The sequence below is a fragment of the Rhineura floridana genome, chromosome 4 (assembly GCF_030035675.1).
Source record: "Rhineura floridana isolate rRhiFlo1 chromosome 4, rRhiFlo1.hap2, whole genome shotgun sequence".
NCBI classification, from domain to species: domain Eukaryota; kingdom Metazoa; phylum Chordata; class Lepidosauria; order Squamata; family Rhineuridae; genus Rhineura; species Rhineura floridana.
The window spans coordinates 196,547,511-196,566,978 of record NC_084483.1 but is presented as its reverse complement, the minus strand read 5'-3'; the positions used below and the strand labels follow the sequence as shown (position 1 = coordinate 196,566,978).

The 19,468-nt window shown below is 42.0% G+C and overlaps 1 protein-coding gene across 4 annotated transcripts in view; it reads left to right on the top strand.

Annotated features, from left to right (window-relative positions):
* Window positions 1–19,468, top strand: part of CCDC88A (coiled-coil domain containing 88A) — a 168,405-nt gene that overhangs the window by 70,873 nt on the left and 78,064 nt on the right. For all 4 annotated transcript variants that reach the window (XM_061625755.1, XM_061625754.1, XM_061625753.1 and 1 more), the window contains exons 9-14: window positions 133–214; window positions 10,190–10,348; window positions 11,001–11,147; window positions 13,843–13,987; window positions 16,402–16,586; window positions 19,054–19,191. In XM_061625755.1, the coding sequence (XP_061481739.1) occupies window positions 133–214; window positions 10,190–10,348; window positions 11,001–11,147; window positions 13,843–13,987; window positions 16,402–16,586; window positions 19,054–19,191 (856 nt within the window). The remainder of the gene's footprint in view (window positions 1–132; window positions 215–10,189; window positions 10,349–11,000; window positions 11,148–13,842; window positions 13,988–16,401; window positions 16,587–19,053; window positions 19,192–19,468) is intronic.

Sequence of the window (19,468 nt, the reverse complement as noted above, 5' to 3'; positions counted from 1 at the left end):
TTGTTGTTGTATAAAGTGTAGCTAACTCTGGAGTGAACTATGAAGCGGTGATTAAATAATTTAGTTGTGTCTCTTCGTTCTCAGACTGACTTTAGTTCATGTTTTTAATTAATTCATTTTATTTTCTTTAAGTGAGGAAAAGACTGAACAGTTGCTGGATTGTAAACAAGAACTGGAACAAATTGAAGTTGAATTGAAAAGATTGCAACAAGAGGTTTGGAAATGCATGATCACTTCTCTGGCCATTGTGCTTAGATAAAGTGTAGTCATTTGTGTTTATCACTTTAATTAATTAAATGTGTTGCCGTGCTCTAAGCAAGTGCTCTGGATTAAGCAGGTTTTTGTGCTAGTGAGCTCTAAGTTAGAAGCTTGATTTTTGTTTGCAGTACAGTAGGGCCCCACTCATATAGCGGGTTATGTTCCCGACCCCCACTGTAAAGCGAAAACTGCTGTAAAGCGGAACTCATTGAATAGAATGGTGCACAATGCCCGAAAACCGCCGTAAAAGCGGAACAAGCGCCATATGAGTGGGGCTTTAGTCTAATTGCGTCTAATTGAGACCGCTGTATTAGCGAAGCGCCGTAAAGCGGGGCTCTACTGTATTCTGTTTTTGGAAACAGTATGCTGCTTTTCTATTGTCCTGTGCATGGAAAAGGTGATTTCAGATGGGTAGCTAGCTCCACCTAGCGGCTGAAGGTAGAAACAGCACTGTTGATTTTTGCAGGGAGTTTTTGCTTTGCGTAGCTCCTTGCCACAGTTCTCTTTCTGCCTTCACCAAGAATGATTGATCTGTCTCTCTACTCTCTTGGTTCAGGCCTGTATCATTTGTGTCTGTGTTGTGCCCTAAATTACTCTGCTCTCCCTTTCTTGCTCTTTGCATTCTTTCTTACTGTCTCTCTTCCTTGAATTTTTTAAAAAAAGCTTTTTCTTGCTGTTCTTGGAGACCTCATTGTGGCGTGAAGTCACTCGCAAAAGGGGGCACACCCCTTCAGGACTGGCACATCTCCCGCTGCTTGCTAACTAGCACCCTATCCACTAGCCTTGCAGCACACGTCAGCTTTCATTAGGGCCTCAGCGGCAAGCACCTTAGCAGCCTCAAGGCTTCCCCCACAATGAGCAGCGGCATCACCTAGAGTGTGCCACGCAAGAGGACCGACCTGCCACCGCCCACAACTTCTCACTCCTGTCCACAGGGGGCTATTGTGGAAGCTCTCTAGCCACATGGGGATTGCCTTCTGCCCTCCGCCCCACCAGCAGCACCAATGGATAGCCTCCATTGCAGCCCCTGTAAGCCCCGCAGCACAGTTGTTCCCAATGGGGAAAGCAACCCGCAAATCAGAGAATCCTGCGAAGAGGTTACAACGGCTCGCACCTCCACCCAGACCTGATGCAGCGCCAGTGCCATTACCGAGGCAGGGCTTAGGGCCTTCATTTACCGTGGATATTGATGCAGAAGTAGTGATAGCCTGCCCCCTCTACTAGTAGGCAGGAGGTGGCTGACACACACATTTTGGTTGGCAGGACAGCTCCAGAAGGCATGGTACCTAAAGATAACAGGTGAGTCTGTCATAACTGGCAAGGCCCTGATAACCATAAGGGGGTGGCAGCAAAGGACTCTCACAGCACCACCTGCAGGATACAGAGAGATCAAGAATCCTTATCTAAGGAAGAATGCGCTCAGCCTCACTCTTCCTTGGATTCATCAAGCCCTGCAAGATACCGGGGGGTGGAGAAATGTCCTGACCCTCCCTCTTCTCCCCATGTTCTTTAGCTGCAAGGGGGGGTGTACCAGCCCTGTTGTTCTCACGCTCAGCCTCTTCAGTTGCAACTGTCAGCTCACATGCTGCAACAATTGAAGGACCAACTAAGGGATTGTCTTTTGATGGACCTAGCCAGAGACCTATCTGCCTCTTCAGCCCCTACACAGCCTCTCCCACAGGATACAGCAGCATCAGCACCCACCCATGCACCATCAAGGGTGCAAGTGGTGCAGGGTTCCTCCATAGCCCGCTCATCTTCAACCATGTGGCCACCACCTAACCGCACATCACCGGACCTTTATGCCACCACCCAGGGTAGGCACCCCCCCTCCAGATGATTCCACTGTTGACCCAGACAATGAGCTAATTATCCTTTACAAAGAAGAATGGAGTGGGGACTCGGAAGAGATTTTGACCAACAGGATCTTCCAGGAAGCTCATTTTCTTCCTGTGCAAGGCGATGGAAGCCAGTCTAAATTCCCCAGAAGATCCTCCAGCCCCCTCAGCATCTAGAGTTTCAGCAGGTTATCCAGACCCAAAACCTAAATGAAGAATACTGAAACTTCCGTCATTACTACCCAAAGTGATCAAGTCTGAGGCTGACGTCCCTCTGCAATTTAAGAAATCAACCTCAACAGCTAACAAATATTATACACTGCAGCAACACATGGACCAGTTGAAAGTCCCACTGGTATTCCATACCATAGGGAATTTGCTGAATCCATTCCTGAACTCAAAAGACTTGAGATGCCCACCTCAAGGACCTACAGAACGCAAAATGGATCAGGTCCTCAGGAGGATCCATGAGGTGAGTGTGCTATCAATTCAGGCAGCATCAGCCTCCTCGGTGTTTGCAAGAGCTTCCCTTATTTGGTTGGAAGACCTTCTGAATGGTCCGCAGCAGGATCTGGCCCGAACCTGGAAGTCTCTACTAACAATTTCTCAGGCGGTGACCTTCATGGCAGATGCATCTATGGATGTCCTGCAGTTTTCAGCAAGGTCATTGGCAGATGGCATTTTTCCTCGAAGGACCCTGTGGTTGCACCATTGGGAGGCTGATCCTACTGCCCACTCTAATCTTGCCTCAGAACCCTATGTGGGAGGCAAGTTATTTGGTGATGATGCTCTTGCCAGTGTCCTGGAATCTAAGGAAAAGAAGAAGTCAATGCCTTCCACCAGGAAAAGAGAAGATCCTGTCAGAGATCATTCCACTCTTACCTTATGTTGTAGTCCTTTCGAGGCTCCAGGACGTCGGAAAGAGCAAAGGACACCCGTTTCAGCCATCCCTTCTGGAATAGACAACGCAACCAGACCAAGAGCCAGCAGCACTTCTCCAACAGATCGGAGTTTGGATCCCAGTTGCAAGGGAATAAACATCAGTTCTGATGCTAGCACCCCTCTGGTAGGAGGCCGCCTCCAGCGATTTACTCATTGGTGGAGGGAGATGTCATCAGACCAATGGGTGCTACACACCCTTCATCCCATCCCCTGTCTCAGCATCTCCAGACAAAAGGGAGAGGGTCCTACAGGCGATTTCCCATTTACTACAAATTGCAGCAATAGAACCCATCCTAACAGGGGAGAGATTTTTGGGAAACTAAGAACATAAGAAGAGCCTGCTGGATCAGGCCAGTGGCCCATCTAGTCCAGCATCCTGTTCTCACAGTGGCCAACCAGGTGCCTGGGGGAAGCCCGCAAGCAGGACCCGAGTGCAAGAACACTCTCCCCTCCTGAGGCTTCCGGCAACTGGTTTTCAGAAGCATGCTGCCTCTGACTAGGGTGGCAGAGCACAGCCATCATGGCTAGTAGCCATTGATAGCCCTGTCCTCCATGAATTTGTCTAATCTTCTTTTAAAGCCGTCCAAGCTGGTGGCCATTACTGCATCTTGTGGGAGCAAATTCCATAGTTTAACTATGCGCTGAGTAAAGAAGTACTTCCTTTTGTCTGTCCTGAATCTTCCAACATTCAGCTTCTTTGAATGTCCACGAGTTCTAGTATTATGAGAGAGGGAGAAGAACTTTTCTCTATCCATTTCCTCAATGCCATGCATAATTTTATACACTTCTATCATGTCTCCTCTGACCCGCCTTTTCTCTAAACTAAAAAGCCCCAAATGCTGCAACCTTTCCTCGTAAGGGAGTCGCTCCATCCCCTTGATCATTCTGGTTGCCCTCTTCTGAACCTTTTCCAACTCTATAATATCCTTTTTGAGATGAGGCGACCAGAACTGTACACAGTATTCCAAATGCGGCCGCACCATAGATTTATACAATGGCATTATGATATCGGCTGTTTTATTTTCAATACCTTTCCTAATTATCGCTAGCATGGAATTTGCCTTTTTCACAGCTGCCGCACACTGGGTCGACATTTTCATCGTGCTGTCCACTACAACCCCGAGGTTTCTCTCCTGGTCGGTCACCGCCAGTTCAGACCCCATGAGCGTATATGTGAAATTAACATTTTTTGCTCCAATATGCATAATTTTACACTTGTTTATATTGAATGGCATTTGCCATTTTTCTGCCCATTCACTCAGTTTGGAGAGGTCTTTTTGGAGCTCTTCGCAATCCCTTTTTGTTTTAACAACCCTGAACAATTTAGTGTCATCAGCAAACTTGGCCACTTCACTGCTCACTCCTAATTCTAGGTCATTAATGAACAAGTTGAAAAGTACAGGTCCCAATACCGATCCTTGAGGGACTCCACTTTCTACAGCCCTCCATTGGGAGAACTGTGCATTTATTCCTACTCTCTGCTTTCTGCTTCTTAACCAATTCCTTATCCACAAGAGGACCTCTCCTCTTATTCCATGACTGCTAAGCTTCCTCAGAAGCCTTTGGTGAGGTACCTTGTCAAACGCTTTTTGAAAGTCTAAGTACACTATGTCCACTGGATCACCTCTATCTATATGCTTGTTGACACTCTCAAAGAATTCTAATAGAGAATAAAGAATAATAAAGAATTCTAACTACTCACTCTTCTTCACCGTTGCGAAAAAAGGTTTGTTCAGGGTGGTACTCGACCTGAAGAACCTAAACGAGTACATAAAATACAGCACGTTTTGCATGGACACCACTTATCATTCAAGGAGGCCTTGTGACGGGGAGACTTCCTCACTTCAATCGACCTGAAGGAGGCCTACCTTCACGTCTCTATTTTTCCACCTCACAGGCGCTACCTCAGGTTTGCAGTGGGGGAAGACATTTTCCAGTACAGGGCTATGCCCTTCGGTCTGTTGTCTGCCCCCAGGGTGTTCACGAAGTTCATGGGTGCGCTGGTGGCATACCTCAGGACACAGAGAATGCATGTCTTCCCTTACTTGGATTATTTCCTGATTCGCTCCCCATCTCTCAACAAGGCCTGGGAAGATCTGCATGTCACCTTGGCCTGTCTGAAGGACCATGGCTTCTTAATCAACCAAGCCAAGAGTCTGCTATATCCATCCTGCTGCATAGTACATATTGGGGCCACTATAGACTTGCAGCAGGGAATCATAAGATTGGTACAGGACAGAGTAAACAAGATACGCATAGCTGTATCACATCTTCTGTCTTCCCCTTCAACAGACCTCATGCAGCTAGCAGCGATTCTAGGTCTCAACCTTTCAAACTACTCCATGGGCACACCACTACTCTTGCCCCCTTTAGTTGGTGCTACTGCCTTTCCAAAGCGAGATAGCTACCACACAGCACCAGAGATTGGCTTTGTCACTGGCTGTCAGTCCCTACTGTGGTGGGCACCTGAACCCAATCTGCTAAAGGGAGCGCCGTTCCAGGATCCCCCACAAACTTGGATCACGTCAGACCCCAGCCTCACCAGCTGGGGAGCCATATGCAATGGCCAAATGGTGCAAGGCACATGGTCAACACAGGAATCCACACTCCCTGTCAATCTCCTCGAACTTCTTGCAATTCGTCTGGCCCTAAGACACTTCAGGGAATCGAGACAGTTGGGGGCGGTGCTTGTCAGAACAGACAACGTGTCAGCCAAAGCTGATTTGAACCATCAGGGAGGCACACACTCCCCCCGCCTTCAGAAGGAACCCTCTCTCCTGTTTCAGTGGGCGGAAACACATGTGGACTCAATCCTGGCAGAATATCACAGAGGGGAGAAGCTCACTGGATGAGCCAAGAGAAAGTCCATCGGGGGAATGGAAGCTCCACCCGATGGTCTTTCAGGAGGTAGTGGCGCTTTGGCAGAGTCAAAGCGGTTCTCTTTGCCACCCATCTCAACTGCTAGGTCAAAAGGTTTTTTGCCAGGTATGCAACGGCAGAGGCAGAAGGAATAGATGCTGTGATATCCCAGTGGTCTCCAGGTCAGCTGTATGCCTTCCTGCCACTTCCAGTTATCCCCAGAGTAGTCCAAAAGATTCAAGCAGAAAGGGCAACAGTCCTACTGGTAGCCCTTTGGTGGCCAAGCAGACCCTGGTTTCCCGAACTCCTTGACCTATAGGTCGACCCTCCATGGCCAATTTCACTAAGGGAAGACCTGTTATCACAGGGACAGCTTCTCCACCCAGACCCAGGGTCCCCAGTGGTGGAAACAGTGATGGCCTCTAGACATCCTTCCACTGTGAGGATATATGAAAGTACATAGAAGGCCTTTTCCACTTGGTCGCAGAAGAAAAGGATACTCTCAAGGAAAGCAGGTATCAATGAGATCTTCTCCTTCCTACAAGACAGCTTATCATTGGGTCTCAGGCTAAACACCCTGAGGCGCCAGGCTTCAGCATTATCAGTTAACCTGTCCAGATCCCCAGACAACCCATTGGGATCTCATCCTTTTCTCAAGCGTTTCTTTCATGGGGCAATGATATCAGTGCCACCTATGATACATCACTACCCAACTTGGGACCTGCACAAAGTGTTAACGGTCCTACAAAAGCCCCCGTTTGAACCTTTCAGTAATGTTTCTCTTCGCCTGCTGTCCTTTAAGGTCTTGTTTCTTGTGATCATTACTTCAGCCCGTAGAGTGTCTGAGCTGAATGCCCTCTCTGTTGATAAGCATTACTGTGTGTTTCATAAGGATAGAGTTGTCCTCTGCACTGTTCCTTCCTTTTGCCCTAAAGTTCTGTCTAGCTTTCACTGCTAGCAGGAGCTTGTGCTTCCCTCTTTCTGTCCTAATCCGGTTCACCCCACAGAGAAACCATGGCACTCATTTGATGTGAGGAGAGCCCTAAAAGTATATATCTCTAAAAATCTATATGCAAAACAGATAGCTTGTTTGTGTCTTTTCACCCAGCATCGTTAGGGAGTAAGGTTTCCATTGATACGCTAGCTAGGTGGATCAAAGCATGTTTCACTTTGGCGTATCCTTCTCTGAGGCTGGTCTGCCCTCCCAGGATAGTGGCGCACTCCACTAGGGCGGCAGCCACATCAGCAGCGTTCTCCCACAATGCATCTCTAATAGAGATTTGCAGAGCAGCTACATGGGCTATTCCTAATATGTTTATTAGGCATTACAAAATAAACACATACACATCTGCTGAAGTGGCCTGTGGGAGATGAGTGCACATCCTCCCTGACTCATAACATTTTTCAGCCCTGCAATATTCCCACCTTGCATGGGACAGCTTTGGTATGTCCCACCTGAGATCATATTTTCCATGCACAGGAGAAGAGACTTTTGGTCTTACCATGAATCAGTCTTCTCTGTGCATGTCAAAAGATTATCTCAGGGCCACTCCCTAAGAGGGCTGGGCTGCCATCGTTACTCCAGAATAGGCCTGTAGCAGAGAGTATATGAGTGCTATTTGTGTTTCCTTTTATTGGTTTGGTTTCTACCATTTTCTATCTTCGTTTGTTGGCTTGTCATCAAGAACTGTGGGAAGGAACTATGCAGAGCAGGAAGTCTCTGAAAAAGCCAACAGCGCTCTTTCTACCTTCAACTGCTAGGTGGAGCTAGCTATCCACCTGAGATCATCTTTTGACATGCACAGAGAAGACCGTTTCACGGTAAGACCAGATGTCTCTTAGGTTCATTTAAGTGTTTGGCAAAGGATAATATTATAACTTGTATGAACCTTATGTTGGTCCAGAAACACTGTAGGCTTAAGAAATAATAGTATATCAGAATTAATTGAAATGTGTTTCCGAAAACACAAAGAATAAAACTGCAATCTTGAAATAACGATTACTTTTATTATGAATTAGTTTATTGACTTCTTCATCAGACTGTAAGGACAAGTCATCAAAATTAGCTTGTTTTTTATTGTATAGTGTTAGTTTAAAGTCCCATAGCAAAAATCATTTCCAGAAACACAGATCTACTTTTCTTTCCAGTGTTGTTATTATTCAGAATGGGGGTGACTATTCATAGTGATTGTCTTGTGGAAGTGCATCTGAACATGAGATTTTGAAGTAATTTACCACCACCACCACAAAAAACACACCCAAGAACAGAAAACAACCACAGGAACTTTCCTGAGTATTAGACAATTGGAACCAGATGGAAATAAAGAATGTATGGATTTATACCCTGCCTTGAGTGTAAAAAGATTTTCAGGCTGGCCTACAAGCATCACATTAATGAGCAGATAAAAAAAACCCACAACAATAATAAGCAAACATCAGAATAAAAGCAGTTGCCAATGCTGTTGGCCTGTCCCTGTTATTTCTAGAAAAAGATCTGACCTTCCTGTTCTGGTTGCTGCATTGTTCTACTGCGTAGGACCAACATCTCATAGTACAGCTGTGTAACATCTTTCTCACATCCAGACTAACTTTGCTGTCATTGGCTGGACTGTTTATGAATGACAATAGAAAGAAAGCAAAGAGACTTAATTCTCCACCAAATAATTAACACTTCTGGAAGTATAATGTTAGTCATAGTCTTCAAGTTTCAAATAGGGACACTTTATTGTTGGCAGACTTTTGCAATTAAATCTTAATTTGAACTATTAAATTATTGGTGTAACCCCACATTCTTCACACAATGCACTCTTTAACAATGAAATTTGGTCTTGAAATATATAGTAATGTCCATTAACTTGGATGGCTTCAAAAGAGGAGTAGATAAATTCATGGAGGATAACATTATCCATGGCTTCTAGCCAAGAACCGTTAAATGAAAGACAGACTGAGGGCACAATCCTACTGGTATTTACACTGGCCAAGGGGATACAGGATGTGGCTGATCTCTGGCTGAGCCAGGCTATGTCGATATAAGTGCCTCATGCCGGCTCAGCCGAGACCAGTGTAAGTTATGACAGCTTAGATCCCCAAAAAGAGGTATTCCAGCAGTGTGGTGGGGCAGAACAGAGGGGAGGGGGTATCTGCCGGGCTGGCCATCCTGCATCTGTTCATCTTCGTCATGTGACCTCCAGTCCCAGCAAAAGTTAAGCCGGGAGAAAGTTCTGTTGGCTCTGCCAGTGTTCTTTCCTGCCAAGGGCTCCAGAATGGAGTTAAGATATGGTGTACTTTAAGCCGGCTTAAGTTAACGTACAGTAGGGCCCTGCTTATACGGCAGGTTCTGTTCTGGACTCCCACTGTAAAGCGAAATCCGCCATAAAGCGGAACGCATTGACTAACATTGTCTAAAATGGTGCCTGACGCCCGAAAAACGCCGTAAAAGTGGAACAAGCGCCGTAGGAGCGGGGCCTTTCTGCAGTTGACAAGCACCGTATCGGTGGAATGCTGCAAAGTGGAGTGCCGCAAAGCAGGGGCCTACTATATAGGACTGTGCCCTTAAGTTACGCTGGCTTCCTCAATGTAGGCTCTCTTATTCAATTAATTATCTTTGGACAGTAAATGAGAAATAGGAATAGCAAAATAAAAGACAATGGGTTTTTGCAAGCAGAGCATGTCTCTGAAACCAGTCATTGGAAAACCTAGCTGTTTATCTTGTGAAGGGAACAGTTCCTTTGAATAAGAAAAAACAAAGTTGAACTGGGATAATCAAATAATTATTTTAATTCTCTGTTTTATTGTGAATAAGGAATTAGAGGCATCTGAAATGCAATTTATAATTGTGGTCAGACATGCAACAAAACCATCAGAAATGGCTTCTCAAATGCTGAATCTGTTGCTAGTTTTACAGAAAATATGGTCGCAACACAATGCAATTGTTATAGTTATCATTAACAGAATTTCAGTGAGAAGGAGACTTGCCAGATAAACAATGATGCTAATAAAATACTGACACTTCAATTCTATCCACAATTACTTGGACATAAGCCCTATTGAAGGTAAGCTTGCAGAGTTGAACTGCATGCAACACATGCAGATTTCTTACATGGATCCACATACATTTTGTGTTTGCCTCTCATGCCTCCAGTTTTCTGAATACCTTAGTGTCTTTGTCCAAGCTTTAATTTTGCCATCTTCTTGCCTATAAAAATTAATCATTGTGAACCTATAATATCAATCTTACCTCTACAACACTTCTAAAGAACACTTACAATTAATGTTTTTCTTTTGTTTTCTAGAATATGAATTTGCTTACAGATGCCCGTTCTGCTAGGGTATACCGTGACGAACTTGATGCTCTCAGAGAGAAGGCCATCCGGGTGGACAAACTTGAAAGTGAAGTCAGCCGATATAAAGAGAGGCTACATGATATTGAATTCTATAAGGCTAGAGTAGAGGTGACTTGAAATGTCAACATTAAAAATTAAAGGTTTTATCAGTTGTTCCTTGATAGCTTCTGTATCTGGTTCTCTGGAAGCCATTAACCATAGTTCCTGGTTTTCACATTATGGGAAGCTATGATTAACTACAGCTTTTTGGTTTGTTTCCCTGCTTGTGTGAAGGATGAAATACAGTGGGAGCATGCAAGTGCATGAAACTCATGCATATTTTTTCTTAAGTCAGGATTTGATTGTCTGAATGTGGCCACTGTCATCATGTTCTTCCTTCTACGCTATGGGCAGTATTCAAGTAAATAGTTAAGTGAGCGGAATGACTTCCACTTGCACAATGGGACTTCCCCTCTTCTCCACGTGTGCACCCCACACTGTCCCCAAATCTGCTCCAGAACAGATTGATTTTGGTATTTGAATTTAGAATCTGCTTGTTTGAGTTCTAACGTGGATTCCAAATATTAATACGATTTTAACCTAGGATTCAGAATGATGTAGCTGTAACTTTGTCAAACATACTGTTTTTGTGACAGAGCTCTTTATACAGCGAATCTTATTATTATTATTATTATTATTATTATAATGGTTCAATTCATGCAGTCTTTATGTTCTCTGACATAGTGATCATCAGCTTCATTTTTCTTTGTGATTATTGTAGGAGCTAAAAGAAGATAATCAAGTATTGTTGGAAACAAAGACAATGTTGGAAGATCAGTTGGAGGGAACCCGAGCCCGTTCTGATAAATTGCATGAACTGGAAAAGGAGAACCTACAGTTAAAGGCTAAACTTCATGATATGGAAACGGTGAGCATACAGGACATCAGAAGTGTAGGTTTTAAAAACAGAATTTCAAAAAATTATTATAGCTGACATTCAACAATATGTGCCTCATTACAGAATGGGACCTCCCCTTTTCCTGTTCCTGTAGCCTCCCCTGTGTGTGTGCACCAGGTTTGCTGTGAAGGGTCCTCCAAACTCTGGAGGCCTGTTGCATGAGCAAAAGTCTGCTTGCATGACATTGGGTATCATCCTATGAATCTGGTTTTATATCTGTGTTCCTATTGTTTGAGGTGGATGGCTCTTGTTGCAAACTTATTTGGATACTTATAATAGAATAGGATGCACACCTTAACGTGGTGAGGGGTTTTGAGAGTGTTGAAGAAGCTAAGAGCAATGCTGTCGGGAGTCTAGACCAAGAGGCTAGCAGGGGCACCCAAGGCGGAATGGTCAAAGCTGAAACACCAGACTAAGATGCATCCGTACTCAGAGGAAGGCAATGGTAAACCACCTCTGAATATCTCTTACCACAAAAACCCTATGAACAGAGTATCCAAAATGCAACACGAGATAGTGCTGGAAGATGAGACCCCCCAGGTCAGAAGGCACTCACCGAGCTACTGGGGAAGAACAAAGGACAAGTACGAGTAGCGCTGTGACTAATGACGCAGCTGGGTCAAAGCCGAAAGGAAGCCCAGAGGCTGATGTGCACAGATGTGAAAGGAGAGTCTGGAGTTGTACAATGCACACAATAAGAACATGGTATGTGAGAAGCATGAACCAGGGAAAGTTAGAAATTGTCAAGCAAGAAATGGAACGCATCAACATTACAATACTTGGTGTGAGCGAACTAAAATGGACGGGAATGGGACGTTTTCAATTGGGCAACTACAAACTATTTTATGCAGGAAATGAGAAATTAAGAAAAAATGGGGTTGCTTTAATAGTGAGAAGTGATGTAGCAAAAGCAATTAGGAGCTACAACGCAAGGTCTGAGCGAATTATATCAATGAGATTAAATGGGAAACCTATCAACATAACCATCATCCAAGTCTACGCTCCAACATCAAATGCAGAAGAAGAAGAATTGAAGAGATTTTACACAGAAGTACAGGAGGAAATTGATCACACACCAAAACAAGATGTGCTGATAATCATGGGGGATTGGAATGCAAAAGTAGGGAACAGAGAAGAACTAGGAATTGTGGGGAAATGGGGCTTAGGAGACAGAAACGAAGCAGGAGAAAGACTTACTGAATTCTGTGAAGCCAATGAGTTTTTGAAGAACCGAAAAGACGACTGTACCACATGGACATCACCAAATGGTCAATATAGGAATCAAATTGATTATATAATTGGTAGCAGAAGATGGAGAAGTTCCATACTTTCTGCGAAAACAAGACCAGGAGCAGACTGCAGTACAGATCATGAACTGGTCATATTGAAAGTCAGAGTAAAGTTAAAGAAGACTAACAAAGCAATCATAATGGCAAAATACAATTTAAATAACATCCCAGAAGCATATAAAGATCAAATAAGGAACAGGTTTGAAGCTTTAAACTTAGTTGACAGAGAACCAGAAGAACTATGGAATGAAGTCAGAGACGTTATCAGGGAAGAATGCAAAAAGACAATACCTCTAGTTAAAAAGAGAGAAAGACCCCAATGGATGACTGAAGAAACTCTTCAAATGGTTAAAGAAAGAAGGAAAGCAAAAGCAAAAGGAGATAGAAACACCGTCAGAACCCTAAATGCAACAATACAGTGACTAGTACGTAGGGACAAACAACTATTACAATAGTTACTGTATAGAAATAGAAGAGGACAACAAAAAGGGTAGAACAAGAGCCCTATTCCAAAAGATTAGAGAAATGACAGGGAAATTTAAACCAAGAGTAGGGATGTTGAATAATCAACAGGGGAACACACTGACAACGTTGGTACAGCAAAATACATGCTTTTTGTTGGCAGTTTCTTTTGTAATTGGGGGTACTTCCCCCCAATAATAAACTATTTTATTAATCAGAAGAAAATGAAACATAAAGCAGAAAAATTTAAAACCTTTATATATAGTACAAATATGTGTCCAAAACATAAAATTCATCCTTTCTTTGTGTTTTCATTTGAAATTAATGCTTTCTTTTCAATTTGCAAATTGTTAAAAACAGAAAGCTATCTTTATATCACATTCGTTCATTGGAAGTAATTGGGGCCTGATTCTTGCATAATGCTAAGCCACGGTTTGTATAACAAAACCATGTGTTGACCCAGAGACGGTTAAACGAATCATAGGAACGTAGAGAGTTGACTTTATATTGAATCAGACTGTTGGTTCATCTAGCTCAATATTCTCCAGGGTTTCAGGCAGGAGTCTTTCCCAGTCTAGAAATGCCAGGGATTGAATGAGACCTTTTGTATGCAAAGCATGTGATCTACCACTTAACTATGGCCCTTCTCCTAAATCTTGCCTAAAACTATTAAAATGGTTGACTTTTTAATTTTATTTTCAAGGAAAGCATAGTGTCATAATTTTTTACATCTGATAATTGTGTATATATCATTTAAAATTGGTCTTTTTTGTGCTGCTAACACTAGATCAGGATTCTCTAACACATGAGAAGATTCATCCTGTAACGGTTTTGCAAAAATATGGCAACTGAGATAGGTTTGTGTACTTTGAGAGGAAGTTTTAAAGATTTTTTTCATGTAAACAATCTTCAAGGAACGTGACATGGATCGGAAGAAAATTGAGGAACTTATGGAGGAAAATATGACACTAGAAATGGCTCAGAAGCAGAGTATGGATGAATCACTGCATTTGGGCTGGGAACTTGAACAAATCAACAGATCATCTGAATTTTCTGAAGGTAGATAAAGCTTTACTTTTTTTGCTATTCGTATGGGAAGTAGGCAACTGAACACTGTAGATACTCAACACGTTGGTTCAAATATTTTTAAACTGTTCTCCTTGGAGGGGTCCAAAGATATAGTCATGTGAAGGAAGTAATATCTAGTTTGGCTAATCTATACAGTGCTGTGAAAAAGTATTTGCCCCTTGTCTGATTTTCTGCATGGTTACATATTTTTGGCACTGAATGGTATCAGATCTTGAACCAAACCTGAGTGAACAAATAACACAAAATTTTGATACTTATTTCATTTAGTTACTAAAGAAAGTTGAGCAATACCCAATGCCCCCATCTGAAAAAGTAATTGCTCCCTTAGACTGAAAACCTGATTACGTCACCTTTAGCAGCAATGACTACAACCAAACGCTTCCTGTAGTTCTTCATGAGTCTCTCACAGCTCTGTGTTGGAATTTAGGCCCACTCTTCCATGCAGAACTGCTTTAACTCAGTGACATTTGTGGGTTTTCAAGCATGAACTGTGCCTTTCAGGTCCTGCCACAACATCTCAATGGGGTTTAGGTCTGGACTAGGCCATTCCAGAACTTTAAATTTCTTGTTCCTCAACTATTCTGATGTAGACTTGCTTGTGTGTTTCGGATCATTGTCTTGCTGCATGACCCAGCTGCACTTCAGCTAACAGATGGATGGCCTGACATTCTCCTGTAGAATTCTCTGATACAAAGCAGAATTCATGGTTCCTTCAGTGATGGCAAGTCATCCAGGTCCTGATGCAACAAAGCATCCCCAAACCATGACACTGCCACCACCATGCTTGGCTGTTGGCATGAGGTTCTTCATGTAGAATGCAGTGCTTGATTTTCACCAGACATAACGGGGCCTATGTTGCCCAAAAAGTTCCATCTTTGACTCATCTGTCCATAGAACATTGTTTGCCAAAAAGCACCTGGATGATTGTCAAGTGTTCTGGAACAATGGATGGAACTTTTTGGGCAAATCAGACAGGGAGCAAATACTTTCTCACGGCACTATAGGTGAGGGCTGTTGCTTTCCAGTGGCAATTCACATTAGCCGTTGCTTATGACATGACTGCGTTGCAAGACTTGTTTATTCTACTCTAAATGGAGCAATTTACAAACATTTAATTGCCTTAACGAACTGTACTCTTGCTTCATTTAGTTAATCTTTATTCAGTTTTGCATTTTAGTACACAATGAAAGGCAACTATTTTGGGGTGATGTGGTGGCTGTTATAGAAGTTTTCCAAATAAATTTTGACCTCACAAAGCACAAATGTTGCTTTATCTGAAATGAATGAGAGATCCAGTTCCCAAATCAGTTATGTCTTCCTATATATCTAGTAAGCACACACTTACAAAAGGGGCAGCTTTGGCGGCATGTGGGGGGGAGTAAAGGGCAGCTTTGGCAACCCATGAGGGGAGGAGGGGTGGCCTCAGCGATGGTAGACAGGGTAGGCAAGCGAAGCAAGCAGGTGTGCCAGCCCCTAGTATGGCAATGAAAACATTTTTGGTAACCAACTTTTCATGTCAGGAGGGGACCTTACTTCTTTTCCCTTGTTCATCAAAGAAAATGTAGCTTTGAGGCATCTATATCTCTTCTTTTGCTCAGCAAATAAACCTTACGTTTTGAATATTTTCCCCTAACATGCGGTGTAAAATGAACACTGTGTATTCTTTGGCTAAATGATTCTACATTCTGTTTCTTTTGCAGCTCTAAGCCTCAGGACTGAATTAGTTTGTTTGTCCTACATTAAGATCACTAATATTTGTGGCACAAGACAATCTGTGGAGACAGTTTAGTGCACTTGTCTCTAGTAAACAGAAAATGATTCTGTGCTCATCACAAAAATGTTTTTTAATCCTGCTTGGTAAGCATAGTTGGTGTCAAATACCCTGAGTTGCTGAATCTGAAGAATATTTGTCAGAGTAATTACTTTGATTTGGTATTCATAACCCTTTTTTTTTTAAAGAAACACAAGTAATTAGGGCCCTGCCCCACTTAATGGCCTGATTCACAGATAATGCTAAGCCATGGTTTGTTTGACAAACCATGAGTTGTCCCAGTATCAAACAAATCACAGCTTGTTTCTCCAAAGTTTGGTCTATTTTCCTGCTATTCTTGCTTTAAGCCTTTGTAGTTTGCTAAGCATCCAGTGTAGGGTAACCAAACTAAAGATGATTAAGGAAGTGTGCAGGGTGGTTTCACATGTAATACTGAGCCATAGTTAAAACAAACCAAGGTTTGTAAGCCAGAAACAAACCATGGCTTCAGATCATGGTTTGCCGACAGCGGACAAACCATTGCTTTGTGTAATCAATTCCAAATAAGAAATATCTACAGATAATGGATGTGAAGCTTAATCTCCTCCCACCCCCTCTTTTTTTAATCCTACAGTGCCACGAAAGTCACTTGGTCATGAGGTGAATGAACTGACATCAAGTAGGTTACTGAAACTAGAAATGGAAAACCAAAGTTTGCTAAAGACTGTGGAAGAGTTGCAAAATGCAGTGGGATCTGTAGAAGGTAGCAATTCAAAAATTCTGAAAATGGAAAAGGAAAACCAAAGACTAAGTAAAAAGGTACAATTTCAAATGCATTTTTAAAATAGGAGGAAGGTAAATCATAGCATATAATTCCCATGTGGAGATTTTAAAAATATTTTTGAGACACTGTTAAAGTTGCTTTAAGCTTTTTGTCATGAACTTCATTATACGTCCCCATCCTATTCTCTCACCCAGAGAAATATTTTGTGATTAATATTATCTGTGTGATTAACCAGAGAATTTAATGTTTTTATTGACAAGCAGTTTCTGAAATAAAGTAATGGTAATTGTTTTCTGTTTAGATATTTGTATATTTTTCCAAATATTATATATTAAAGATGTGATCGATCTGTTAGTCATACATACGGGTGTCTCTTATTTTAGACATCTTTCTTTCCCAAAGAGTATATGAAATTGAAACGACAAAAGAAACTGAAGAGCAGGTCACAATAATTCACAAAATAGTTGTACATCTCCTAATTTCTGAATGGATAGAAACATTTTAAACCCTTTTAATAAATAATACGGAAAGCAAATATATGTTCTGCTCTGTTCTAAGCCCACCATCTTTTAAAATTCACATAACCTAGAAATATTTCATCAGAGTTAATCGCTGTATATGTTAAAGTTTTGATGAGTTGTGTGCGCACGCCAACACATTTTAGTGAAGACCTTTTAATTTTCAGAATCTGACTTTTGGGCTCCATTGATTTAGTTTGGTAAGCCATAGTTTATTACAACTGTGGGGAGCCTCTGACCTGTGCATTTGGTTACGCCTGGTAGGAGTCCAAATCTGGACTACAAGGCTGTTTTCCCCAAACTGCACACACTACCCCTACCCCTGACGTTGCGGACATGTAAAGAATACTGCGGTAAAGGAATAGTCAGAAGCTTTAAATGCATTCCTGAGAGTTCTTTGTCAAGTTCCTCTGAACAGCACTGACAGCAAGACCCTTTTGAAGTTGTTTATTTACAAGGACAGTTTGGATTCAAACCACATCTGCAAACATACCATAAAAGGGATTTGTTGTCATTGCTGATTGGTGCTGGCAGCAAGCCTGTTTGAAATTGTCACTTGAGATCCTAATGATATGAAGTGATTGACAGGGCTGCCTACCTGTCAACAATGGTCTGTGGAGGGTGGGACAATTATTCACTCAACCCTTGGTGTGAAAAAGATTCCCACCCCTGTTTTATTGTGATGGGAATGAACCTCAGCAAACCTTAGGCTCACGCTCTTCCCTCCCATAGTCCTCCAGCATGCCTGTGAAGAGATCAGAAGCTTTCAATTTTTTATTAACTACAGGTGTTCGCTGCATCTAAACCCAACAGTGATGAATATTAACAGTGGTTTAGTTGAAATAAGCCAATTTCAGTCCCTTGAGATATGAAGCTGGCATGTTTCAACAAATTGTCGTTAAGATTAACAATTGTAGTTAATGTTAGGGCTAGTATATAACATTAAACTATGGCTAAACAAAAACAGAATTGGAAGCTTCTGATCTCCTCATGGCCACACTGGTAGGGGAGAGGAATAAAATGTGCAAGCACCAAGGTTTGCTGCAACTCATTTCTGGGGGAAAATAATGATTTATCATGATGTCCGAAGTGGTCCATTCCTTAATTCCTAAATATATTCTATGCATGCTTTACTTAATGGTTTGAATTCTAATGCAAATAAGGATTGTAATACAAGTAAGTCATTTACACTTGAGATGTTCAACAAATACATTTTAATATTTTGTTAAAGATTTCAGTATCAGTTCTTGCGCAGCACAGTGTTTTCAATAGCAACTACATAAACTTGCAGGAATAAAGGTGTTGCAAAACTATATAATCTTGACACTTCAGTATGTTGATCTTGGTCTGTAGTTTCTTTTATAAGAACATTTCATTTTTAGATATGGGTTTAATTAAAAAAACAAACTAAAAACAACCACCTTGTTGTTTTGTACACAGTACAAAATCTTGAATGGGGATAATATTCAAGAAATCAGAAGAAGGCTAGGACTGGGGAGGACAGCTGTGAGAGAACTAGGAAAGGTCCTCAAATGCAAAGATGTATCACTGAACACTAAAGTCAGGATCATTCAGACCATGGTATTCCCTATCTCTATGTATGGATGTGGAAGTTGGACAATGAAAAAAGTGGATAAGAGAAAAATCAAATTAAACCAGAACTACCATTAGACACTAAAATGATGAAACTGAGGTTATCGTACTTTGGAAACATAATGAGAAGACCTGATTCACTAGAAAAGACAATAATGCTTGGAAAAACAGAAGGGAGTAGAAGAAGGACGGCCACCAAGAGATAGATTGATTCCATAAAGGAAGCCACAGACCTGAACTTACAAAATCTGAACAGGGTGGTTCACAACAGATGCTGTTGGAGATCGCTGATTCATAGGGTTGCCATAAGTCATAGTCGACTTAACAACTACAAAATCTTGTACACTAAAGTGAGATTTGATCCATTTTTATTTTGTTTCACTTTCTCTAGCTTGAAGGACTTGAGAATGAACTTTCTGAAGAAAAGCAAAGTCTTCAGAATAGTCAGAATCTTAGCAAAGATCTAATGAAAGAGAAAGCACAACTTGAAAAGACAATTGAGACTCTAAGAGAAAACTCAGAGAGACAGGTAAGACAACAAAAAGCTTTTTGATTGTCAACCATAACTTTGTTTAGATGGTCAAGACTGATGTTTTTTAAATAGTCTATGTGTGTTATATTATGAAATACAGTAATCATGGCCCATTTTTCCTGCTGCAGTTTTCATATTATTTTTTGTATGTATATGCCTTTTTTCTATTCCCTCCCTTGTGTGTGGGCTATGCCCATGTTTTTCACAAAGATCTTAGCAGGCAGAGAAGCTTTATGCTTTAGTGATCCTTTATTCATCTTTCTGTGAGCAGGCA